The following is a 27,967-nucleotide window of genomic DNA, read 5'->3' on the forward strand; positions in this document are numbered from 1 at the left end:
ATTCATACCCTGTACTACTGAAGGGACTCAGATTTTAGTTAATTTGCTCTGTTACAGTGTATCATATTATTTCCAACACAATCAAACATGATTTAAGCTGATCTATTATCATCTTTATATTACACCAGCAACAAATCAAAGGCTAAATAGATATCTTATGTTGATGGCTTAATCATTAAAGGCTGTGCTGTGATAAAAATATAATGTAAAACTAACACATGCAGTTTGATGTGGCTTTGGTTATTTTTTATATGTTTGAATGAGCTATATATGCACAGCTGGTGTTTTCAGCCACCAATAAACTTCTAGTGAAAAGGTAATGTGACTGTTTTTAATTTCATAAAGTTCCTTTTACAGCATTGATGTTGTAACGTAATTAAAATACAATCAGTTAAATAGACTGAAGCGTTCATTTAGTTGTTAAAGTATAAACAGAGATGAAAGACTGTAAACACAAGTGTCTACTGTACTACTATTCCACGTATAGTACACTTACAGGATATTTTATATACTAAAAGAGAGCCAAGAGCTATTTCAGATGTATACTTACCAGCACATGGATGTTAATACATCAAGTATACTGAAAATATACTTATATTATTTGAGTATACTTAATAAAGTTAACTTAAAGTATATATTTTTATCATAAGGGTAGTGATCTGCAACAAGATCTGCTTGACACAAGCTAAATTTCCATTTATCTGTCTTCTGAGCTTAATCCAGATATGAAAAGTAAGACTAATGAAGAATGCTTCTCAGGGAAAATGTTGGTTCTGTTTCGGCTGTTGTTCAAAGTCCAACATAATGCATCACTTCAAGCCCCACATCAGTTTTCAACTCAATCTCAAACCTCATTCAATCTGCTGGAAATCAACAAAATAAATAAAATACCAAATGATGATGTGCTAAAGCGCCCATATTTCTCAGTTTGTTTGTTATTTATTCATATTTTTTGTTTTTTCTCTTAGAAATAATCATGTTTTAATCTTTTGATATATTATCTTCTACTTTTTTCTTAATGTGTATTAACCGTGACCATGATTTATTCAATTAACCTGGGCACTTGCATTTTGAGTTTTGATTGTTATTTAGGGTTTATTTGGCTTTATATCTGGATGGATAAAAAACATTTATTAATATAAATTTTTTAATTCTTTGTAAAGCCTAGTTGAACATTAAACTTCTCCAAAGATACTTTATCTTTGCCACCCACACCTTTATTTCTATTCGTTTAATTATTGATTGTAATGTTTAATATAATTATTACTGTTTGTTTTGACACTATAGTGTTAGGAAGGCTCCTATAGATATATATAGTTGAAGACAGAATTATTAGCCCCCACAATTATTAGCCCCCTTAATTATTCGCCCCCTGTTTATTTTTTCTCCCATTTTCTATTTAATGGAGAGCAGATTTTTTCAACACATTTCTATACATAATAGTTTTATTAACTCATTTCTACAGCTTATAGTGACATTTAAAGGCTTAACTAGGTTAATTAGATTAACTAGGCAGGTTAGGGTAATTAGGCAAGTCATTGTATAACAATGGTTTTTCTGTAGACTATCGAAAAAAATATAGCTTAAAGGGGCAAATAATATTGAAAGGGGTTAACTTTTTTGATTAAGTTAATCAGACTTAAACAACATTTTTCAAGGTTTACAGAGTTTAACCTAATATTCTCAGTCAGTTTAATTAATGTAAGTTGACATTAACTAAAAAAGGTAGCAATAATTCTTTTTACAGTGTATTTGGGGTTTTGCCTTATTCTACCCATTGATGTGCTACAACAACCTAACATATTTTTCATAGTGTATTAAACTAAACTCTTTAGGATGATGATGTTGTGATGACAGGGCCGGCCCGTGGCATAGGCAGTATAGGCAAATGCTAAGGGCGCTGTACATCCAGAAGGGCGCCAGAAATGAGGAAGGAAAAAAAAGTGTAACTTTCATTATTCTTAAAACTAGTTGATATTATCGCATTAAATAATAAGCCCATATTAATTTAACTGCATAGTGCAAAACCTACTAAGTAGTAGTAGTATTAAATAATGATAATATAGCCTAATCACCTAAGACATGCCCCTCCCTCATCCGAATAATTAGACTTTACCTGCTACACGGTGTTTGTTTTTTGATCGGTCAACAAGCTCAAAATGTCAAAATGTCCCAAACTGTCTGGTATGCAGGGTAGGCAAAAAAGAAAAGAAGAGGAAGAAAAATGCGACAAAAACAGAGGAATCAGGGTATCTTCCATCCAATCCATATCTGTTTTCAAACAAAAAAAGGAAAATGAAGAAAACGGCCATTTTTCATTTGCTCACAAAAAACGAAAAAAACAAGATTTTGGCTCCATTTTCATTATTTAAATTTAGGGTGGGAAAATGGATAAACGACTTCAAAATTCATTATACACATGTAGGCGGTGCTGAAATGCCCATTTGCCTCTGATTGGTCAACCAAATCTAAGCTTGTGACTTCGCTCTCAAAATAAGAACCTTCTGTGGACCAGCACCCAGGCTTTTAATTATTCGTATTTAGTTATATATATAAACTAAGTTTACATATTCTGTCATTTGATCAGTTATCAGGCTTCCATCAATGAATACATCTTGGACGCAAGCGCTGTAAAGCTAAAGTATAGTTGTTATTGCACATTCGTCTTATTCTTCAGTATATCCCTACTGAAAAAAACAGCCTAAACCAGCCTAGGCTGGTTGGCTGGTTTTAGCTGGTCAACCAGGCTGGTTTTAGAGGGGTTTTGGCCACTTCCAGGCTGGTTTCAAGCCATTTCCAGCCTGGTCTTAGCTGGTCAGGCTGGGAGATGACCAGCTAAAACCTACTTGACCAGAGTAGCCAGGCTGGGAGCCCAGCCAAAACCTGGCTGGTCAAGCTGGTTTTAGCTGGTCATTTTCCAGCCTGACCAGCTAAGACCAGGCTGGAATTGGCTGGAAGCCAGCCTGGAAGTGGCCAAAACCCCTCTAAACCAGGCTGGTCAACCAGCTAAAACCAGCCAACCAGCTTAGGCTGGTTTAAGCTGGTTTTTTCAGTAGGGATCTGTTTCCTCCCACATTACAAAAACATGCACTACAAGTGAATTGATCAATAGAAATTTAGCACTACAGTCAAACTCTCATCCAGCAGCATATCTCTTCATAGCAATCATTTAGTTATCAGCTCTTATCAAGGCGGGAGTTGTCAAGATCTACCTGAGCTCAAAGCTCCCCTCTCGCCCTGCAAACAGGAGGGAGCCCAGGGCTCAAGGACCTTTTGAGGTCATTGATGCATGCCAAACTTGCTTATAATCAATCATCAGCTAAGTGTGAACTCTTGAATTGCATTGGCATATTTTTCTGACGTTTTCCCAGCTTGTAGTAGTTGATCAAAAAGCTATTTAGTTTCTTATGACTATACACTAGCAGTGGAATTAACTGCGATGTGACTGGGCACAACCTGAAATTTAGCCTAGGGCACCAAATTGGTTAGGGCTGGGCCTGTTGTGATGTGATCATCCAGTCAGGGTTTATTTTGCAGTAATGGCTGTAACTTTACTCTTGCTTTAATAGCAACCACTCATCTGTTGTGATAAATCTGAAAAGCTTTATGCTGAACTTGCTGGAACTGCAATTGAACAGGCTGTAAAGATACATGACAACAATGGATAATTCACACCCTGCAGTGCTGGTAAACTCTGTTGGTTGTAGTTAGTTGTGTAACGCTTGTTGGTCTTAAGATGTAAACTTTCCAGTTCTCACCACTCGCAGTCTCGTGGGTTCTTTGGCTTAGTTGCAAGGAGGACACACGGAGCTCAATCGGCAGGTATTAACCCGTGATTTATTAAACATACAGGGTGAACATCATAAGTCAGCCATAACAGATTACCTCGTGCGATTTCTCTCTCTCTCTCTCTCTCTCTCGCTCTCTCTCTCAAAAAAAATGGTCAGAGAGAGAGAGAGAGAGAGCAGCAGCAGATTAGCTCCTGATTATTCGGCAATTCACTTTATATTATTATTGTTTTGCTTAAATCAGAGAATAATTCTGACAAATTTTAAATAAGAAAACATCTTTTAACAAAGTTTTACTGAATTTTATGGCAGTATCAATGAAGATGCTTATTTTGGTCTTGTTTTTACAATTTACGCACTGATTTTCATCAATATTTTATTTTTGTGGACATTTTTGATATTTTGATCTACAATTATAAATAATTCACAGAAGAACAATCAAAATTAAACAAATTGACAGTTTTCACAGTTGTTTGTTCACATTTTAAAATCAGCAATGGCCACTGCAGCATGCAGGCCCCGCCCCTTTATCTATCCTCAGAAGAGCTCTGAACACTCTAAACTGCTCCACCAACAGAGGCAGATCAAGGAGAGACCTGAAACACTATTTGCAGACTATGAGCACAGTAAACTAAACAACCTGCTCTTTTATACTGAAAACAGCCCACTATGGCATACTGCTTTCTGCCAACATTTTGCCTTTACCTCAAAAAGAGGGATCTGCAAAGGCAGAAAAATACTAGTATTTGAAGATGCTGAAGAGAATGAGGAATCAAGAAGCCTATCTCTAAACTTATACCACAACGGCACTATCATCATCCAGGGCATAGAGTCTGCCCTTCAAACTTTTATAATTGACTTTTCACAAATTAAAAATCACACACAGGTGAATACAAATTTCAAACAGGATCAAACAGAAATTAAATCAAACACCTCTCATATTCAAGACACCCAAAAGAAGATAACAGCTGCAGCTCCCCTAATTCAATCTCCAATGTCAAGAATGAAAGAAAAATTTTCACTTCTCTCTCTCTCTCGTGCGCTATTCCCGAACTTATTTCAAGGTACAGAACATTAGTTTCACTTTAAATTTCACTCCAGTTGGTTGTGGATGGTTGGTTGGTTGGTTGGTTGGTTGAGGTTGGTTGGTTGGTTGGTTGGTTGTGGTTGATTGGTTGTGGTTGATTGGTTGTGGTTAATTGGTTGGTTGGTTTATTGTTGTGATTGATTGATTGATTGTGAAATAAATAACTTTAATAAATAACTTTGATCCCTTTTGATTGACAGGCAAAAATGACCCCAGCCCCATTTTATTATTATATTCTAATAGGGATGCAAATTCAAATAAGATTTGGTCACAACAATATAGCCGCAAAACTTGTATTAAAACTGATTATATAATAATTATTCATCTGCTTCAATGACTCCAAATCACTGGAGTAGATTTTCGAGAATTAATGAGTATCTTATTCCCACCATCTGCTGTCACACGGAGGATTTTCACAGCCCAGCCAAAAGCTACTTACAACTTCTACATATATCTATACATTTGGCTTTTTTTTTTGTATTCCCAGGGAATCAGCCACATGATCTTACCGTTGTACCATGTTTTTTTGTAGGCGTTACAGGAACTCAATCTTAACAGCTATATTGTTCAGTATAATAAATATATTTATATAAATATATCATTTGAGTTCATTATAAAGTGGCAGTGATATGGCTTCATGTCCCATATTCCATAAACATGCATCATAGTCAAGACATAAAGTCTTATTACACTTTGAGGTGCTCTGAATCAGAGCTCAGAGATGCTGCTTTTACTGAAATCAGTGACATTCATCCATTCTGTCACACCTGTAAAACACACAGGACACAGAGCAAACATGGAAAAATTGACAAATATTGATAAAAAATGTGCTAAACAAATATTGAGTTATCATTATAGCAAGTGCTTTACCTCTCTCAATACTGGTTTTCTGTTAAACAAGAGGAAAGCCGTGTTTAGTCAAACATGTCAAAACAAACCAACTGCAGATTTTATTGTTGTTTGTAAACCGCTTTAACTAGTCTTACACGGTAGTCATCTAACATTTTCTTTAAGATTGGCCTTAACATTTTAAAATCTGCTTAAAAACACATTAGTCTAACTCGAATTTGAAACGTAAGAGCGATATGTCTAAACTAGACACAGTCTGCTAATCTTTAACATTTATCAGCACTTACCAAAAATTTACAGGGTGCTCAATACTGAATTTATATGATTTTTCTCCTTCCATTTTCTTTTGTTTGTCATCAAATTTATTCCTAAAACATGAGATGGGGAAAGCTGGATTAACTACAGTACTACAGTTACCTAAAATATTCTAAACGTTATCTAAAATACAATATTTAGAATTGTTTAGCTACTGGCTGTGCATGCAGAATAAAAGGCTCAGCCTGAGTATATACTGTAACATTTAATCAAATAAAGAAACAAACAAAAAAAATCATGCAAATATTTACAATAACCAACAAAAAACACACCAGACTGCAAGTTTGCCACCCAGCAAAATACTTAAAAAAAAAACCTGTCAGTAATAACTTACTTGATAATATAGAGAGTCAGTTGCACCCCAGCCGCCAAAATGGTCAAAGACAGGAGAACAGCTAGAGTAATGACGACTTCTTTACTGAAACCTTCAAAGTTTCCAGAACTGTCCTCCACTTGGATTTTCACTTCCGTCCCAAAAATCTTCTCCAGTTCAGATGCTAAAACTTTATGCTCAGTGTAGATTTTCCTGTGGGAGTGAAAATAGTTTGAATACTGTCCTGTAACATTCTTATCCTATTTACCGTGTATAGAACAGGTGTATATATGCCATCTTAAATCTGTTGCAGCATTATACATTTGTTTACTGATCTTGATCAATTTAATGCATCCTTGATAAATCCAAGTATTATTATGGTACTTTTGAATGATAAAATATGGTCACAACAATTTAGCAGCGCAACTTTTATTAAAACTGATAGTTATAATAATAATAATACATTTTTCTTGATCATTAAAATGATTTCTGAAGTGATACCTAATACGAGTATTGATCACAAAAGTGAATCACTTTTGTAAAAACAAAAATCTATTTAAATGTATATAAAAGGCTTGTTTTAAATGTGATTAATTCTTCACTGTATATTTGTATAAATCAGAACCTGTACTTGTATCTTTGTACAAACATGATGCTAAATCAATAGACTTGAGAGCAGTTAGAGATATTTTTATATTTAAAGAAAGGAAATAAGGTCAGTTTTAACTACATTACTCAAGAATCTATCAATGCCAGTGAGGAACTTTAGTTTTAAAGAGCATAAAGTCAGCTCTGCTCATGAAACTATTGACTTTAACCATTATAAGCATATTTGTTTTGAACTTGTTTTCTTACTAAAACTTTATCTTTAGCATCCTTATATGCTGTGATTTTTTTGTTAAAAATGATGGATATTAGTTCGACTTACTCTTTGACTTCATCTGCTTCAATGATGCTACCACTGGAGTCCATTGCGATAAAGCTAATGTAAGTCTTGTCTGTTGATTTTCGAGAATTAATCCGTATCTTATTCCCACCATCTGCTGTCACACTGAGGATTTTCACAGTCCAGCCAAAAGCTGTCTTCATGGACCTGAAGAAAAAAACACTATTAGAGTATGTGTGGTATAAAAAAAAATACCAATGCAAAATTCTGTCCAATTTGTAAATCAGCAAACAGCTGTTAAAATAAACTTTTCAGAAATTATTGGTATAAATTTCAGTTTGGAAATATAGCCCACAAGTAATGTAGAAAAAGCAGCACACAAGTTTGGAAAACCATCGAGGGTGAGTAAAACAAACATTCATTTATTTTTGTATTTCTTCAAACATCCACTTTCTCTCTTTGAATACACTTTACTTCAGCAATGCTGTTGTCATGCCTCACTAAACAATATTTCGGAAATGACTCACTCTTCTATCTCTGGTATCATCTTTTCCACTATGTACACCGGCTGATTTAGAGAGATGACAGTGACGCTGTTACCGTACCGGCTTTCTTTCATGTGTACCTGTGGGTGACAAACATATGGACTCAATCTTTGCGATGATTGGTCTGTATTTCTCCTCCTTACCCAATTAAATTGCATTTTATGCTCTTCTCATGCTGTTTTGAGCAGTGCTGATACAGTCAAACATTCTCTTTCTCTCTCTTCCTGATCCGTTTCTGCTTACCTCTACTGTCGTCATCGTGAAAAGTCCATGTTTATCAGTGGCTTTAACCTCATAGGTGACCAGAGGGTCTACAACGCTGAACACATCCAGAACGTAAAGCTGACCGCTGCTTGCCTCAACATCCAGCACAGAAGTGGGCTTCACCAGTGAATACTGCAGTTCCGAGCTCTCGTCCACATCAGGGTCTGATGCCTGAGAGGTACATAGCCACTATACATAATATAAATCCAATTTCTATGTCCATTTTTAGAAAAGCAACCATACACCTATACATTTACCTGCACTTTCACTATAGGGAATTTGTATGGAGCAATACTGAAAATGTTAGCTGTGTATTTTTCAGCGTCGAACACAGGAGCCTCATTCACGTTCTCAACCTGAACACTGACCTGAAAGAAGTCAAAATGCTGAAGGTCAGCTTTGTTTTAAGAAAAGAAACTTTGAGATGCTGGAAGAGTAAGACTTAGTTCTGAAACACATTCTATACAGGTACGTAAACAAAAACTCCTTAAATCCGTCAATGCAAATTACTTGATACATTTCGTGTGTTGCTTTTATGGGGCATACAACTCCATTAAACAATTGTTGTAGGTCAATTACTGTCAAAGACAAATTAACAGCCTCATGCACAAAAAAGCTCCATGAACAATAACATGTTTAATTTAAAGATCTGTTACTTTAAATATGCTTTTCTTAGAGTTTTGTTGTGTTTCTAGTCCAAATATTAAAGACTTCTTAAATCAACAAGCGTTTTCTAGACAAGCAAAAAATACTGTCTTGTTTTAAAAAATGATATGTCAAAATGAAGTGAGTGTTTTCTTAAAACAAGCAAAATGATCTTTCATAGGGGTAAGCAAAATAATTTGATGTCAAAAGGAAAAACAAGATTATTTTTCTTATGCCAATGCCAGATTTTGGGCAATTATTTCTGAAAATAAGACAATTTTTTGTCTTGATTTTTGAATTTTTAAATATTTGGACTAAAATGTTGATGCCAAAATGAACGTTGCATGCTTCTATAGAGTTTGTTTGTGGCCTGAGTTTTATACTGAGAATGATACCGTTGTCTCTGCAGTGTTTGGAGGTGTTCTGGAGTCTATAGCCTCTACGGTGAGGATATACCACTCCACGTCCTCCTTGTCAAGTGATTTTAGAGCTTTTATGGTTCCCTCAGCATCCACAGAGAAGACGTCCTCATGTGACTTCATGTTATAGTTGACTGTAACCAGTGGACTCCCTGTTAATGCCTTGACCGTGCCTACTATTGTCTCCTCGGGTTCATTCTCCTTGATTGCAAAGTTGTAGGAGGAACTCTCAAAAGACACACTCTCAGTGAGAGAAGCAATTTTGAAGTTGATCAAGACTTCGGCTACAGAGAGAACAAAGATGTTAGCTTTGATGTTCATCAGGTAACATTTAAATATTACGCATGGAATGTACTCAGTTTGAACTAACTCTTGGTAATGACTGTTGTTTACTCCACACATTGATTTAATACCAGATTTCCTACAGAATTTGTGCAAACTAAACCCAAACCTTCATCAGATAGTGCTGGTGTTCCATGATCTGTTGCTATAACACTAAGGGTTAGCAGTGTGTCTTCTGTGACTTCACTAAGGTCAGAGGTCAAAGTGATGTCTCCTGTTTCAACATCCAGTGCAACCATGGAGGAGACTTCAGAGAAACTACAGAAAGATGAGATTAATGCATCAGGTTTCCTTTATTGATTCTGAAAAATATTTATCTTGTCTGATGTCTTGATTGTGAAAATGAAGCTTGTGTTTACCTGTAGGTAATAAGTGCATTGTCTCCAGCATCTCTATCTGTGGCAGAGACTGTCAGCAGCAACTCTCCAACCTTTGCATCTCTAATTAGAATACTTCTGCTGTAAGTCTCTGAGCTGAAGACTGGAGCATTGTCATTGACATCTGTGATGCTGACCCTCACTGTGGTCATATTCTGAGGGGAAATCAACCAAATAAACCATTTTGTCATTTATAACAACAGTTGAATTGTAGATATGCAGTTTGATGCAGCAGTGTTTCACATCCCTGTTCTTTGATTAGCACATATGGAACCATCTTGAATCTCTTTCTAATCAAGCAGACTTTATTCAAAATGTTAGCTTGTTGATATAGACTTCAATACCTGAAACTTGTCAGTCAAATATAAGGAAGACCTCCAACAAATATACCGTTGCTGCACCTAAGTTACTCTTGGCCCTTGAGATCTACGTCCCTGCAGTGTTTAGCTCCAACATTGATTAAACAATCTGTAACTTTCTGGTAATCCTTGAATACCTTTTTCAGGTATATCAGACTAAATTTTGAGTTAATCTCTTCTTGAAGATTTCTTTACAGGAGCAGGGTTGCCTACTCCTACTTTAGAGAAAAAACGCAGTTTTGGGGATCCAGATTTTTAATCCAATTTGCCTTGACACTCATGGAAGTTCCTAATATGCTTATCAAGACCTTAATTTATTGGTTCAGATGTGTTTAATAATAAATGGAGCTTAAAAGGGCAGGATATTAGCTCTACTGAAGCAGGATAGATACCTCTGCTTTAGAGTAAACTGTCAATCCTGATTCAAGGGAGCAATTTTTCAGTACAGTTCAGTTCCATCAATGCTCCAACACACTTGTAGTTTTTAAGCAATTCTGAACTCTTTGTAAGGCTGGTTCAGTGTTAGCGCTCAACCCTGATAAGCATATGTATAGGAGCATGAATGGCTACCCATTTTACAACAAACTCAAACACTAGTTTGTCATATTTGTGGAGGTATCCAGTCAAGTCCGGCAAATCGAACACACAAAGAAAAGAAAATTACATTTAACTGTGGTATCCCGTGATCCACAGCAGTGATGACCACATCATAGACATCTTGCATCTCCCGATCCAACTCACTGATAGCTTGTAGAGTCCCATCCTAATGGGGAGAATGTTTTTGTAAGAAAATTAAGTAGGATCTGAACTTCTAACAATACATTGTCATGCTTTATAGTTAGGTACTCACATCACTGCAACTGAAGAAATTGCTCAAAGAAGAAGTAGAGAAGGTGACAAGCCCATTATCTCCAATATCAGCATCTGTGGCTGAAATTTTGCACACCTCCCCAGGTGATGTCTGTGTGTATTTGCCTTCCTGAATCTCAATGGGCTCTGGCAGAGGAAGGATTTGTGGGTTGTTGTCGTTGATGTCCAGGACAGTGATGATGACCTGAGCTGTGGAGCTTAAACCATCAACAGGCTGGTCTACGGCGATTACCTGAAAATGCAAGCATCATATTTAGTATGAGTACTCATACTCATTCTGTAAACAGTTATGATAGCTTTGCACCTCCAGTGTGTAATGGTCATTAGTTTCTCTATCCAAGGTGGCATCTCTCCCGAGTGATATAACTCCTTGACTGTTGATAACGAAGGTATCACTATCCATGATAAAGTGACCCTTAGAGAACCTATCCTAAATAGAAAGGAGATAGGTAAGTACATCAACATGAACTTGAAATGTTAGCTTTAGGTCTTATGCATGTTATACTTAAATGGAAGGCAAGTTTAAAATGTAGGGTAATTTCAATAGAAGATTTGCACATGCAAGCTGAGACATGCAGTCTGAGACATCACTGTCAGGGGTAGGATTAGGGGCGAGGTTAAGTGTAGACATTAAAAACATGCCTGCAGTCTCAGCTTGCATATGCACACAGTCTGCAGCCAGACCTTATATTTTTTGCTGGTAGGGTAACAAAGATGTTACTAATGCAGAGTTCACGCGGCATGATTTCCAAAATTGTCAGATTACAGATGTTTTCACACTGCATGACTTTTTGTCAATGTTTTTACAAAACCTAAAATCGTGCAGTGTGAACTCAACATCAGTCATAAATTGTTGTTAGAGTGCTCTGAGATGTTAGTATGAGTTACCACGCAGTTGCAAGACAAGATATGAATGGTAACTGCACATAATTACTTTTGCAATTGTGTATATTAGGTGTAGATTAGAAGGTTGTTGTAATTGTTTTGCTAGGTTTTTTCGGGAAGATTACTCTGGGATTGTTTTGGGTACTGGCAGGAGTTATTGCTAGGCAGCTGTTAAACAGACATAGTGTGGAATGTTGTGATTTTCCTGAGTGGATTCACCTGTGGACCGCTTATGATGAGACTTTAAAAGAGGCATGCAGGAAAGAGACGCGAGCTCCGAGGTGGTGAGTTGTGGATTCTGCTGGGCTGCCTCTTGGGGGCAATAAGCCCTCCGGAGATGAAGATAGTTAGTCAGACAGGGCTTCATATGCGAGATAGTCGAATTAGGGGGGGATAATAAATGTTTAGTTGACCACTACCTTGGCCTAAGCCTCTCTCCTTACCAAGTCATGTGTTGGGGTGAGTCGTGGAGTCTAGCCCCGCCTTGTCTCCACATTTTATGAATGAATTGAGTATCCTGGCCCCTCCTCCAGACTGCGAACGACGAATCCTATAGCAGGCCTGTGTGATCGTGGAAATGCGCTCTTTTCTACTCTGTGTGATGAAGCTGGTGCCTTTCTCCTTTGGTGGGTCTCAAAGGCTGTGTGAAGGGAAGTCCTTATAAAATCTTTATTTGTGTTTATGCCTGTTGTATGTTGAGTGTGACTGCTATGTGTGTGAAAGGTGATAAGTGAGGGAGGCGAGTGAGTAATGTGACTGTTGTAGTAATGTGATAAGCTCACTATGTGTAAAGGAATGGGCGTGATTATCGCGTGTAGCCTTTGATGTCTCTATCTCTCGCCCTGGTTTCCGCATTTAATTTGCCCCTGTTCTTAAAGTAAATAAAGCATTTTCTTACTTGTACGTTACATTGTGTGTGGTGTTTTTCTGACGGACATAAATGTCAATAAGGTTCATTACACTAGTGGCAGTGGTGGGGTTAAGCATCAAATAGATTTTTTGAAAACTTATTGACATTTTGTTTAGTGTCCGTCAGGATGTCAGAACCGCTGTCGGAGGGTGCAAGCGACAGTAACACCATGCCAGTATTAAATGTTGACGTTCCCGTGCAGATGAATGCTGTGCCCTGTCCTGTTTTTATGCCTGAGACATTTACAGGGACAGGACGCGAATGGTCAAATTGGGTAGATCAGTTTGAGATGGCTGTGGGGATAAATGGGTGGCATGATGAACTTAAATGAAAGTTTATGTCCCTGTTGCTCTCCGGTCGTGCACGAGATCTTTATTGTGGGTTGCCTGATGAAGCTCGGTGAAATTTTTCACAATTAAAGTCAGCAATGGGTAAATGCTTAGAGCCGCGTAAAAGTGCTGATTGGAATCGAGTAAGCTTTTCTTCTCGTAAAGAAAGAGCCGACTGAAACGGCATGGGAGTTTGGTAACTAATATATGCATCTATAAAGCATATATGCATATAAAGCATATATGCATCTATAAAGCATATCCCTTTGTAGACAGCACTACGAGAGATTTGTTGGCTCGAGATCATTTTATTGCCAAAATAGGTAGCGCTGATACATGAATTCATTTGCGCAGTGTTAAGCCAGCCACTTTAGAGGGCGCGATTACCCTGGAGTCTCAATTGGAGATAATTAGAGATCTTGTAAGGAACGCAGCCCCCTGAACACGAAAGTTTGTGGCATTATAAATGAAAGTATGGGAACTGTAAGAGATGAGCAATTGCAAGCGTTAGTAACTATGGTAGAAGGGCTGCGATAAGAAGTAAAAAATCTGCAGAGCACGGTTAAAATGTTGCAAGATCTGACACTGAATGAGTCCTCTAGGCCAGTTTCGCAGAATGACAGCATGTTTAATTGGCGTGATATGAGAACCTTTAAAACTGATAGTGCCCGAGGGGAACAGCAGAAGAATGAGGCTTGCTGGGAGTGTGGCTGTCCTCGTCACTTTAACAGATTGTCCACATGTGTCAGGAAATGGGAGGGGGCGGGCGCGGTAGACCAAGTGCAGACACGCCTTTTAATTGATACAGGAGCACAAGTATCAGTTGTACCCAAACAGCTCTGGGTGGAACCAACAGGTGGAGGAACTGATTAAACACAGTATAATGGTAGTTTGTTAGTGGCCAATGGGGATAAAATGGAAGTAGTGGGCAGATGGACAACGATCTGTCAATTTGACTCATTAGCTGTAGTAACTGATTTTGTAGTGGCAGATATTAGTCCTGGAGAGGTGTTATTGGGGAGTAATTTTTTTTTTAATTGGGTCAAAATTAGACCTGAATTTGATTGGAAAAAAATTAGTGGATTTTGCTTGACTGCCACAAGAGATGTAGTTGGGAGATCTCTCACCTTGTCCTCATCTGTAACCTCCAGAGATACCAAAGCAGTTCCACCCACGAGGTTTTCATAGGCGGACACATCATACTGGTCCTTACTGAAGACAGGAGGTTTATTATTCACATCCTCCACCCACACTATAACAACAGCACTGCCTGTAAGAGAAGGGCTTCCTCCATCTCGTCCCTCTACATCTAGAGTATACCGCTTGGCTTTACCATAATCCAACTTTTCAGCAAGGGTTATAGAACCAGAATCAGAATCAATGTTGAATACAGGCGTGTCTGAAGGTGGCTGCTGATTGACAATGTGATAGCTCACAACAGCATTTAGACCATCATCTTTATCTGTTGCCATGATGACTACCACGTCTGCTCCTACTTCAGCATCCTCGAACACTGTGGTCTCATACTGCTGTTTGGAAAATATGGGAGAATTGTCGTTGATGTCAGTCACGGTGATGCCCAGATCAGTGGTGGTGGAAAGTGATGGACGACCCTGATCTTGGGCAGTGATGACTAAATGATACTCGTCTTGGGTTTCCCTGTCCAGAGTAGCTGCTAGAGTTATCACTCCTGTTTCTTGATCAATATTAAACCTCCCAGCACCTCCCAGGAGAGTGTACTGGACTTCAGCATTAAATCCTGCATCTGCATCCGTGGCTTTTACTGATGCCACATCTTCCCCAACAATGTGATTCTCTGAAACGGAGACAGTGGGAGGGTGATCTTCAATCTCTGGACTGTTGTCATTGATGTCCAGCAATTCAACCAGGATGGATGCTTCATCCCGGTTGGTCCCATCCGATATTGAAAGCAACACAGTGTAGCTGCTCTCCTCCTCATAGTCTAGTTTGTCTTTGGTATATAAAACTCTTGTATCTTTGTTTATGGCAAATTTGTCACCTTCAGTCTCAACTGTTAAGTTTACTGGAACAAAAGGATCAATAGATAGGAAGTCAACCTGTGAATGAGAGAGTGCACAACGGTTCCTCATTAGATTAGTTTACTGCAGGAGTGTCCAGGTTTACTCCTAGACATTTGCGTGCATAGTTTAGCTCCCACCCTACTTAAAGCAGAAAATACAAATGTACTGTTTATTTTGCTAGGGCACATTGCTTTTTAGATGAACAATTAATCAGTACAAGTTAATCAACTGACAAAAAACTGTTTGTTTTGGTAATTTTCAATCAAAGTCTGAACATTTGTTTCTGTGTTTGGAGTGTCGATCCTTCTGTTATGATGTCAGTTTGACACATTCATTCAAAATATTATTAACCACACCCCATTTACCCTTCGATTGCTACAAGGGAATGATGCACAAAAAGAAAGCCCCGCCTCCTACTCAATATTCCATATCAATTGGAAGTACATCAATATACTGAAATAAAAGTTTCAGTCTTAGCAACCTTTCGGTTCATGCAGACTTTAAACACACATTAACCAGCTAATCAGAGTTTTACATGTCCTTGAATGTGTTGTAAAGTCCTCCTAAGCCCATATATGATTCATATACCAAGTATGGTGAAGGATATAAGGCATAGGTCTCAAACACAATTCCTGGAGGGCCGCAGCTCTGCACAGTTTTGTTCCAACCCTAATCAAACACAGCTTATTCAACTAATTGAGGTGTTCAAGACTCTTTTGAACATCTTGATTATTTGGATCAGCTGTGTTTGATTAAAGTTCTAGCAAAACTGTGCAGAGCTGCGGCCCTCCAGGAATTGAGTTTGAGACCTACAGTATGATATAAAGTCTTATAAAGAAACTTGTGTTGTACAGACCTTCACAATCTGTGCATCTTCCTGATTCTCCTCTACTTGTCCCTGGTAGGTCTTCTGAGGGAATTGAGGATTAGACTCTCCGAGTGCCATGATATGTACCATTGCAGGGGTTGACCTGCTTATAGCACCACCTATTGGTGTGAGAAGAAGTGCAGCATTTAAAGCCATTAAAGTTTTACATCCACTAAATGTCTTCCAAAACAAACAGAAATGAAAACTTACCATCTCTTGCAGTGATGTAGAGTGCAAACTCAAGGATTTCATTTTCCACCAATGGGATTAGTTGTACTAGAGTAATCGCCCCATCTTTCTCATTAAGGCCAAAAAAGCCTTTTTCATTTCCAAACTCAATGAAATAACTGATTTCTGCATTTGGACCTTCATCCAGGTCTGTTGCTTCAACCTAACATAAAGATGAATCTGTGTTTAGTCACAACTACTTTACAAATAATTTCAAGGGTTTGTGGTTTAGTAGTCATCTTATAATGACATATTGGTTGCATAATCTATGGAAATATGCAGAATTATTGCTGGAAAACAATTAAATGACTCAACAAAACAATGATTCATCACCTTGACAACCTCCATTCCAACAGTCTGGTCGGTGTAAACTTTGCCCTCATATTCTGAATCTGTAAACTGTGGACTGTTGTCGTTCTCGTCCAGCAAGATAATGGTCACCTCTGCTGTTTCTTTGTTGATGGAAGGAGGGTTTTCTTGTGCTTCAACCTTTAGATTTTAGAGGCAGAATTAGCATGCATTTATGCAGTGATGTTTAAAGAACCAGCAGGCCTCGCAAAATCTGGTAGCTCGTAGTCCCGGGGCTATTGTTATTTTAGTCAGGTTACCATATCTATCAACAGCGTGGCTGGTGAGCTATCTAGATACCCTGCTGGACACGGTATAGATTGATTTTGGTAGCTTGACTGAACAAACAAAAGTCCAGGGACTTTGGGCTACCAGATTTTGCTAGCCCTGTGATCAAATAATACTGTCGTATTGTTACTTGAAAGCTGAAGCTGGGTGTAGTGTCTCTGTCTAGATCTTCAGAACGCTTCACCAGAATTCTTCCATCAGGATTGATGGAAAATGGGACAGAGTCTGGAATGAACCGTAACGTTCCCACAAATCCTCCCTAGGGATGAAGTAACTTAAGTTCTTAAGTTTTTATTTTTATGAATCGATCATGAGGATTTCAGGAACCATACCAGGTCTAGGTCAGTGACTATTATCTGAAGCACAAACTGGTCCTTTGCAGAATTTTCTGGAATAGATATGATGTACTCATCCTGGTCAAATTTGGGTGAGTTGTCATCCACATCCTCAATAATAACAAATACCACCGCGTTGGCTATCTTACTGGGATCATCTTGCTGAGCTGCCTGTTTTTAAAAGAAAAATATGATTGCTGAAATCATAGCATCAATCTACTGGTTTTATGAATGTTTTAAGAAAGCTCTGATACCTGTATGTACAGGGTTATCTGGTCAATCTCCTCTCTGTCCAGTGCTGTTGTCACAGAAATGACTCCACTGTTTGGGTTGATATCAAAGTTGCTTTGATATTCACTTGGAATGACTGAAACAGATATGTTGATAAACATTCATTCATTCATTTTCCTTTGACAGTAGTCGAAATAGTCCCTTTATTCATCAGGGGTCGCCACAGCTGAATGAACCGCCAACTTGTTCAGCATATGTTTTAGACAGCGGATGCTCTTTCAGCTGCAACCCAATACTGGGAAACATCCATACACACTCATTCACATGCATACATTACGGCCACTTTGGTTCATCAATTCACCTATAGCGCATGTGTTTGGACTGTGGGGAAAACCAGCGCACCCTGAGGAAACCCACACCAACACGGGGAGAACATGCAAACTATACACACAGAAACACCAACTGACCTAGCCGGGACTCGAACCAGTGACTTTTTAGCTGTGAGGCGATTGTGCTAACCACTGAGCCACCGTTTCACCCATGTTGATAAACAGCTTTTTCATTATCAGAATCAAATCAAAATATCAATATTTTGTATTATTATACTGTACATGCATGTGCTGGAGTAATACTTATTAATAAACTTATACAGAATCAATACATGCGATATTATTTTAGGAATATGTGCACCTGCATATTGAGGGAAACCTTGATTCTGATTGGCTGGAATGTAAATTAGGTTAGTATTAACTCTTACTCAGATCAAAGATCGTGCAGCACTCACACAAACAAGTTAAGGTCAAAGTACAGAAATTTGATATCAACATTGCTCCACTTCAGTACTGAAGTATTATATTTCCAAGCAACAAGGTGTTTTTAAGTAAATATACAGTTCATTGTTAGTAGAAAGACGCTGTACAGATGCAAAAAATACTCCCTCTCTTTCTCTATAAGAGTTTTGAGACTGTGTTGTGTTGTTGATTGTTTTTTTTCTTTGACATTAATAAAATCAATAGTGTTGATTGATCTTAAATTTGATAAAACCATGGAAGAACTTTTGAAATGATTTGGTGTTGTTGGGAAGCCTATGTTTTCTGTTTTTGATGAAAATTTGGAGTTTTCTATGTAGTGCTTGGTTAATATTTGTATAGTTATGAAAATGTATTGTTTATAAAATTTCAGTTAACTTTCTCTCAAACAGTGTCAAAATTAATTATAATGATTCTTTTAGCACACAACTTTATAATGTCTGATTTAAATCAAGCAGAACAGGAGCAGGTGTGCATTATTTTCTAATTCAATAGACCAGAGTCAATGCTTTTTCTCATATATTTATATTTCCAACATATATGAAAGAAAAACTTTCAGACGTTTGTCAGATTTTTGTCCTCAAACTCCTCCTGTGTGAAAGACTAGTTTCTTTTTTTTATAATTATTTTTAGAGGTTTTCACCTTTATTGATAGGACAGTGAAGATTTACACAGGAAAGTGTGGGAAGCAGAGATAGGGGATTAATCGGCAAAGGACCCTGAGTCAGGTATCAAACTCGGGTCGCCACGAGCACCTGGGTACAATGTGTCGACGCACTAACCACTAGGCTATTGGCACCAATGCACAGCTCATCCAAAGCCTTCTGTTGTGTTTTGATGGTATTTGACTGTTATTTGTAGTTGTGAAATAACTGAAATGATTTAGCCTGCTAATAGTAATTCTGTTGGTACTAGTTTAGCTGTGCGTTTACCTGTAAAATAACTGCATACCTTAGAATGTTGATCAGCCAATCAGAATCAAGCATTCAACACCCTGGTAGATTAAATTATTTAAATGCAGATTATTTACATATGCGCTCATCTCATGTACTGTAACACACATAGCTGTGCACTCTGGCCACTGTTTAGGTGTCCATTTTGGATCTGCCCTGTTAGAAATTCCTTGTCTACATCTCTCTTGCATTCTTCCACATATTCAGATTTAAAATGAGTATTTAATCACTAGCTCTAGCAATTAGCTTGTAGTAGTCTGTGTGCTGTAAGTGGATTGTAAATTTGGGGTTAACAGTACCTGTTGTTAGGCTGTAAACAACAGGCTCGTTGATACCCGTGTCGCCATCTTGAGCTTTTATAGCCTCAGGAGTGACGTCTGAGAAATGTCCGATCTGTGCATGGGCAGAAACGACATGGAGGGTTTTATTTTTTTTTAACACACTTGTTTTTAAAGCATTGATCTTGTTCTCTGTTACCTCATTTTCCTCAATGGTTGCCTTGTAGAGGATGTGATCAAAATAAGGGTTTAGATTGTCATAGTCTTCAATGGATATTGTAACGGTGGTGGTGTCACTGAGTCCTCCTGGGTCCTGAAAAACAAACAGTGTTGTATTAAAATCCACCACATTACATTTATAGTTGCTTGAACTAGGGCTGCACAATATATCGTTTCAACATCAATATCGCAACGTGCGCATCTGCAAGTCCCATCACAGGATCTACTATGTTAAGGCAGGATTATAGTTGACCAAGATCCAAAGCTGATTGTGTTTGTGTTTTTAAGACCTCTGATTGTGTAAGCATTTAACGCATTAATGCACAAGAAATTATAATGTTTTAACTTTAACAAAGATTTATTGTAGAATATATACACACACACAATGAAAACTAGACTGTTATTTGATTACTCAATTTGTGTACCTGAATGACTGCCAGAAAGAACTGTTGTTGTTGTTTTTAAATTTATTTCTTTGCTCTACTAATTTTATCAGAACTTTTGATATTTAATGCAGATGCAATCTACAAAATCACTCTGATCAACAAGGTGAAGTTATGTAAATTCTTTCCAAATTGAGCTATTAATTTCCCCTGCTAAAAATGATATACAATATCACAATCTGTATCACCACTGGTGGAGAGTACTGAAAAATCATACTCAAGTAAAAGTACCATTACTTGCCTAAAAATGTAGTGCCCTAAAATGTAGACCTTTCTAAAGTACTCAAGAGTAGAGAGTATTACGCTGTGAAAAGCTGATGCATTTACATGTAATTTGTACATGTAAACGTAACATTCGGTAGTGCATTTAGTTATTGCCCAGCAGGCACACAATGTCATAAGGCGTTAATATTAGGTTAGATTTAGGTTGTGATGTCAGGTGACCAAAATTCAATGGCTAGCCAGCGTCTAAGGACACTGTTATTTTGATGTCCAATAATGACGTAAAACGATGTTGATATTTGGTCTATTTTAGGTTGTTAGAAAGTGACCAAAATCAACGTGTAGCCAACATCTAAAATCAACATCATATTGACGTCAAATACTGACAATTATTCATCAGGTATGGCAACCAAAATCCAACGTCTGATAGGCGTCATAGTGGCAACATCCACACAACGTCAAGCTGTAACATCATTAGACATTGATATTTGGTTGATTTTAGGTTGGAGATTGACATTGGCCTGACGTTAAGTTCTGCATCCACACGATTTTCATTTCCAAACAAAATGCAACGTCCATGATGTTAGGGTACAACGTCATGTTGACGCCTTGTGCCTGCTGGGTTTAAGTCCCATTTTGTTCATCATACATTAAACATCCATCATCTTCTCATCAGTGACATGCATCTAAACAGTCTCTGGGGCATTGTATGTAAAAATTTTGGGACTTCTTCTTAGACACTTTTAATGCTTACAAACAGTTTGCTGCAATTATAAATCGCCCATGTCTTGAGGTAGTTCATTATGATACAATTTTCGTTCTATGTGAGATTTGATTGGACTCGCAGGATTGTCTAGACTTCTAGACAAGAAAAAAATAAGTAGTGACTGCAGGTTAAAGGAAATTAGTAGAGTAAAAGTACCAATACTGCACTAAAAATGTACTCAAGGGAAAGTAAAAGTTCACATTTTTAAAACTACTTACTCAATTACAATTCCTGAGAAAAACTACTCAATTACAGTAGTTTGAGTATTTGTAATTTCTTACTTTACACCACTGTGTATCACAGAAAAATTAAGTCAGTCGATAGTCAGTTACCGTGCTGCCCTAGTAGGCCATTCTGCAAATTAAATAAGGAACAACTTTACCCCCACCAGTTTTTTTTCCTTGGGCACTATTTAGTAAAATAGAGACTAGTCTAGTAGGATGTCTGAGAATTTGTCTTTACTTGAGCTTCCACTGTGAAGATGTACTGCTGAAAGTTGTTGTAGTTCAGGGGATTCAACAACCTGATATTTCCATCACTCCTCACTTCTAAGTCCTCTGGTGCTGGAGGCTGTCAGGACATGTGATTTAAATAAGAACAGCATAGTTAAAAATGAACTATATAGTTTTGGGAAGCCTCTTGTACTAGTAACAGATCAAATTCAAGAGATTTAGTATAGACGCACCAATATAGAATATGTAATTCTGTTGTTTCCTGGAGAGATATCTATATCTTCAGCTTTTACCCTGAGCACATTTGAACCCACAGCCAGTTTCTGGAAGACAAACATAAGGATTACTCAGAAATATATGATTTCTCATTGACCAAACACACAAAGATGTGACTTTTCGCACCTCAGACACTGTCGCGCTGTATGCTTTGCTCTCGAAGATCGGAGGGTTGTCATTGATGTCCTCAATTTCTTTTAATCTGGTGTTTTCTTTCTGAATTGCACAATGTATTTCATAATGAATGCTTAATACATTATTTCTAAAACGATTTAAGTCATGCTAAATGATTAAGTAATGTTATTGTATAAATATACATACCCCTGTGTTTAAACAGGTGACTGAATAATACAAGTTTCCTCCTGACTGTAAGGTCGAAATAAGTACAAAAATAAATGCATTGTCATCTTAAATATACTCACCGGCCACTTTATTAGGTACTTATGCTGGTAACACTTTACAATAACGTTCGTTACATGTTCTTTGCCAAACCCTTAACTCCACTCTGCATACCAAGTCTGTTGACGTACATGGCGAGCTACTGGACAAGCTAGTAACACTAGAAAAGCTGTTCATACAGAAGAAAGCAGTCAGCGGTAGCGTGAAAAGGAACAGAAGCCATAGCGTTTGTTTAAACAGGGTTCATACGGTCATGGAAAACCTGGAAAGGTCATAGATTTTTGACATGGCATTTTCCAGGCCTGGAAAAGTTTTGGAAAAATAGAAAAACCCACAAGGTTTTGGAAAAGTCATGGAAATTACATTTACATTGGTCATTTAGCCAATAGTATCTGGATGCAGCCAGCAATGCAATGTCAGACACATTGCACTCAATGGAGTGAGTAACGTCACTGTGACGGGTAGGGTTAGGGGTGGGGTTAGGTGAGCTCGGATTGCACTGCATCAGGTCTGCATCCAGACCCCTCTCCAATTAGCAAACGTTTTTGTCCAAAGCGGTCACACTAGAGCTTGTGCTCGCGAAATTCTGTCGTACAGCACTGCGAAAAGGGGTGGTATTAAATAATATGATCAGGCATTAATAATAGTGAGTGATTGCTCCATATTTTAAATTTCTTATTTTATTGGTCTAACACAATCACGTGATGTGATTTCGCAGGTAAGAATTCACCAAGCTTGAACTTTCGATTGCAGTGAAATCAGAAACTTGTCGCACATGCTTGCATTTCTGGTCTGCCGCATTCGCATGCCTATAAATGGGAGTCTATTGAGTGAGTGATTGAGTGATTAAGTGCAGTGTGATCACGGCTTTACAATAGAAGTAGTTTTACCTACTATTACTTGTTTAACAAACTATTAACATCATCTAAAATTAGTTTGACAAATATCTGTATATACTGCAATGGAGGTTAGTTGTTTTTACTTTTTTTCTTAGCCAAAAACATGCTCTCACATAATTAGTGCTGTTTAAGCATCATCAATTTTACATAGATATAAAAAATAAATTGAAACTAAAGAGACTGTTGCGTGTTTTATGATATGCTGTAATAAGTTTAAACGTTCATTGTTTTTCTTATGATTTTCCACCTATACGTAGACATTACATGAAACATTAGGTCATGAAAATTGACTTGAAAGTCCTGGAAAAGTCATGAATGTCTATGAACCCTGTTTAAACACAAAATGCAGACAGACGTACCACTGGCTACATAATTTGCACTCTCCAGAAATGTAGACAAGATCACATATCCACAATAAGCCTGTGTTGAAATTAAAACATTATTTCTTCTCAACCACCTTCCTCAGTATTTTATAGGATTGCTGTTCTAAGGAAAGAGTTAGTACTTCTATATCATACACCTCTTTTACAATATCATGCCATTCACCTATCGATGGAAGATTTTCTTGATCTATTTCTTTGTAATGGCCTTTTTAACTTCTTGTTTGTAGTGTATTAAGGAGATATGTATCCTGTTTTAGTATTGTTAAAGAAAAAATTCCCAGGTACAGTTTTAAAAGTACATTCCAGATTCAATCCCATTATTGCATTTATCACTTCATTCAGATCTTGCCAATAGGGGTGAGTAATATAGCAAGGTGTTTCTAATAAAGTGGCCAGTGTATATCTAACAAATACAATAGTGAACCAAACCTGCTTTAGTTGTTCAGCATCAAGCGCTTTGGTGGTTCGTACAGTAGCGGATGAGTCTCCGATAGAATGAACCAGCTCTAGAAATGTCACGCCAACTGGAAGAAAATATAGCTCCAGCACCAAACGATCATTAGGTCGGACATTATCAATAATCTCCAGGTCTCCTGTAAGCCAGATTGCACACAGATGTATACTGTAAATGGTATAATTTTAAAACGCAATGAAATAATCGATGCTGCCGGTATTGATCTTGCATTATTTGTGTTAAATTAGTTACCAAATACAATTATTAACTATTTAAAACTGAATGTAAAACTGTGCATAAGTATTCAAATGCAATAAAAGAAACTCATTACAGGAAAGCGATGCCATATTGTGATTGTAACTACAATATTTTAAATGGTCCATTAATTCTCTTGGTATTTCAGTAATGGTGGTATAAATTAATTATCAATTAATATAATGCCTATTGATCAATTGAGAATTTCAATAACAATCAATTAATAGAATGCATATGATTTGTTGTTGTGTGAAATATGAATGTACATTGTGGAGGTGTTGCACTGTATTCTGTCTTGTGTCTTTTCTCACCTTCATATCCCTCCTGGACTCTTCCTACATAGGCATTAGTTCCAGTTTCACAGTCTAACTTAGAGTAACCTTAAACAAGGAGTAATTGTTTTCAGAATGAAACAGTTTACAACATGGTCATTTTTCTAAAATGCTAGTTAAATAACACAACCACCCTTCTCACCTCATCTGTCGTCATTCACTGAGACACAATTTATGTTACTGAACACCGTATGCACCAAAAAAGAAAAGCCAGAGCAAACAGATCAACAATAAATCTGGTCGCACTTTTACATTAGCTGGCCTTAAATACATGCACTTGCATGAAAATGAATAAATACAATGTGCTGACTATGTTCATAATGTATTGCAGTACACTTCTGGTGCTCTTGAGGTGGGATACAGGTAGGGTTAGGGACAGGTTTGGTGGTATGGGTAGGTTTTTTCAGCACATTTCTAAACATAATAGTTTTAATAACTCATTTCTAATAACTGATTTATTTTATCTTTGCCATGATGACAGTATTTGACTAGATATTTTTCAAGACACTTCTATACAGCTTAAAGTGACATTTAAAGACTTAACTAGGTTAATTAGGTTAACTAGGCAGGTTAGGGTAATTAAGGCAAGTTATTGTATAACGATGGTTTGTTCTGTAGACTATCGAAAAAATATATAGCTTAAAGGGGCTAATAATATTGACCCTAAAATTATGTTTAAAACATTTAGAACTGCTTTTACTCTCGCCGAAATAAAACAAATAAGACTTTCTCCAGAAGAAAAAATATTATCAGACATACTGTGAAAATTTCCTTGCTCTGTTGAAAAAAAAATCAAAAGGGGGCTTCAACTGTATGTGCAAAATTTGTACAATGTAACAAATGATTAAGTACAGATTGCTGTACTTAAGGCCATCTAATATAAAGTGGGACCAGATTTAGTGCCAGAACTGCCAACATATTGTCAGGTTATAGACAGTTCTGACTCCCATGCAGACATCCCAAAAGTAAATTTGCAATTGATTGTATATACTACAGTAATTTCGATGCTATTATAGTACAGTACTTGAATTAATGTGTTATGGCGATTCTATGGATACAACAACTAGTAATATAAACAAATGACCCAGTACTGAAGTACAGTACTAGTACAATTTTATATAACTGTATGGTATATTCTTTAACAATACACCGCAGTTTACTGCAAGAAAAACTAAAATATACTACAGTATTTATTACAGTTTATCAGCGCTCTAGGTATAGTATATAGTTATATATAGTTATATATAGTTATAGCTCTAGTATAGTATATAGCGCTATAGTTATTACAAAGTATGTTACAGTATAGCATTCTTTAACAACGTGTTGTAAATACTATAACATATACAAATTTAATACATTCCACACTTTTTTATTAAGTAGTATTTACGGTAGTATTTTTCGATGTGGGTTTGGAGCTTCAAATGGCGATGAATAAATTTGACTTACCAGCACTGTGGACATGCAGACTGGCTAAAATAAAATAAAACCACAGAGAATTAGTTTCCCAGAATCTTTTCCTAAAATTCATTGTCGTTAATGCATCTTGCGTAAAATGTGAAGGATGTTTGTTGAATAATCGTCTGAGCTGTTCCTTATTATATGCTATAAAAACTACTGTATCAAAGGTTATTCGCTTCAAAGAGTTCTGAAATCCAGGATGTCAAAGGGATTTTCTGGGCAATTTCTTCAGGTCACTTGAACTGAATTTTGTCTATGGTCTTGTTTCTTGTTCTAGTTCACTGGACAACCTCAAATAGATAATAAAAGGTACTTAGAAAGGTAATCCCATTTCATATGGTGTAACATTGTATTTTAAACAGAGCAAGGAAATTTTCACAGTATGTCTGATAATATTTTTTCTTGTGGAGAAAGTCTTATTTGTTTTATTTTGGCTGGAATCAAAGCAGTTTTTATTTTTTTTAAACCATTTTAAGGTCAATATTATTAGCCCCTTTAAGCTATATTTTGTTTCGATTGTCTACAGAACAAACCATCGTTATACAATAACTTGCCTAATTACCCTAACCTGCCTAGTTAATCTAATTAACCTAGTTAAGCCTTTAAATGTCACTTTAAGCTGTATAGAAGTGTCTTTAAAAATATCTAATCAAATATTATTTACTGTCATCATGGCAAAGATCAAATAAATCAGTTATTAGAAATGAGTTATTAAAACTATTATGTTTAGATATGTGTTGATGAAATCTTCTCTCCGTTAAACAGAAATTGAAGGAAAATTAAACAGGGGGTCTAATAATTCTGACCTTAACTGTAAATCATGTTATTATTTCCAGCAGAATCAAACATGATTTAAGCTGATCTATTATCATCTTTATATTACACCAGCAACAAATTAAAAGCTAAATAGATATCTTATGTTGATGGTTTGATCATTAAAGGCTGTGCTGTGATAAAAATAGAATGTAAAACTAACACATGCAGTTTGATGTGGCTTTGGTTATTTTCATATGTTTGAATGAGCTATATATGCACAGCTAGTGTTTTACAGCCTCCAATAAACTTCTAGTGAAAAGTTAATGTGACTGTTTTTAATTTCATAAAGTTCCTTTTACAGGATCGATGTTGTAACGTAATTAAAATACAATCAGTTAAATAGACTGAAGCGTTCATTTAGTTGTTAAAGTATAAAACGAGATGAAAGACTGTAAACGCAAGTGTCTACTGTACTACTATTCCACGTATAGTACACTTAAAGGATGTTTTATATACTAAAAGAGAGACAAGAGCTATTTCAGATGTATACTTACCAGCACATGGATGTTAATACATCAAGTATACTTAAAATATACTTATATTATTTGAGTATACTTAATAAAATTCACTTAAAGTATATTTTTTTATCATAAGGTTAGTGATCTGCAACAAGATCTGCTTGACACAAGCTAAATTTCCATTTATCTGTCTTCTATGTTTAACCCAGATATGAAAAGTAAGACTAATGAAGAATGCTTCTCAGGGAAAATATTGATTCTGTTTTGGCTGTTGTTCAAAGTCCAACATAATGCATCACTTCAAGCCCCACATCAGTTTCCAACTCAATCACAAACCTCATTCAGTCTGCTGGAAATCAACAGAATTAACAAAATACCAAACTATTCAATTCAATTCATGTCTATTTCTATAGTGCGTTTACAATGTAGATTGTGTTAAAGAAGTTTAACGTAGTTCTAAAGTCCAGTTTTCAGAGTTGAAGTTCAGTTGAGTTCAGTTCAGTGTGGTTTAATTTTCACTGCTGAAAGTTCAAACACTGAAGAGCAGATCCATCAATGCGCAGCTCTACAAG

At 36.8% G+C, this 27,967-nt stretch overlaps 1 protein-coding gene across 2 annotated transcripts; it reads right to left on the bottom strand.

Annotated features, from left to right (window-relative positions):
* Positions 1–3,817: 3,817 nt before the first annotated feature.
* On the bottom strand, positions 3,818–26,227 carry LOC130224165 (protocadherin Fat 1-like). 2 transcript variants are annotated; one of them, XM_056456451.1, is made up of 30 exons: positions 26,110–26,227; positions 24,643–24,711; positions 24,052–24,215; positions 22,263–22,307; positions 22,068–22,157; positions 21,899–21,988; positions 21,676–21,783; positions 19,763–19,876; positions 19,585–19,678; positions 17,547–17,659; positions 17,290–17,463; positions 17,088–17,216; positions 16,655–16,810; positions 16,304–16,484; positions 16,082–16,212; positions 14,311–15,261; positions 11,364–11,489; positions 11,040–11,291; positions 10,854–10,952; positions 9,813–9,985; positions 9,563–9,711; positions 9,088–9,395; positions 8,305–8,415; positions 8,027–8,218; positions 7,766–7,863; positions 7,281–7,445; positions 6,374–6,565; positions 6,012–6,092; positions 5,746–5,764; positions 3,818–5,642 (listed from the first exon to the last, which is right to left on the bottom strand). In XM_056456451.1, coding segments are annotated over exons 1-29 (4,638 nt in total). In that variant the 5' UTR covers positions 26,192–26,227; the 3' UTR covers positions 3,818–5,642; positions 5,746–5,763. The 2 variants fall into 2 exon arrangements, with proteins under 2 accessions (XP_056312426.1, XP_056312427.1); XM_056456452.1 differs by lacking the exon at positions 6,012–6,092.
* Between the last annotated feature and the right edge of the window lie 1,740 nt (positions 26,228–27,967).

This window comes from Danio aesculapii, chromosome 1 (genome assembly GCF_903798145.1).
Source record: "Danio aesculapii chromosome 1, fDanAes4.1, whole genome shotgun sequence".
Taxonomy (NCBI): Eukaryota; Metazoa; Chordata; class Actinopteri; order Cypriniformes; family Danionidae; genus Danio; species Danio aesculapii.

Coding starts and splice junctions, on each gene's coding strand:
- LOC130224165 (XM_056456451.1), bottom strand. CDS start 26,191: ATGAATTTTAGGAAAAGATTCTGGGAAACTAATTCTCTGTGGTTTTAT. Junction 17,660..19,584: donor TGTTTACAGCCTAACAACAG/GTACTGTTAACC, acceptor TATCTGTTTCAG/TCATTCCAAGTGAATATCAA. Junction 17,217..17,289: donor TAGTCACTGACCTAGACCTG/GTATGGTTCCTG, acceptor CTTCATCCCTAG/GGAGGATTTGTGGGAACGTT.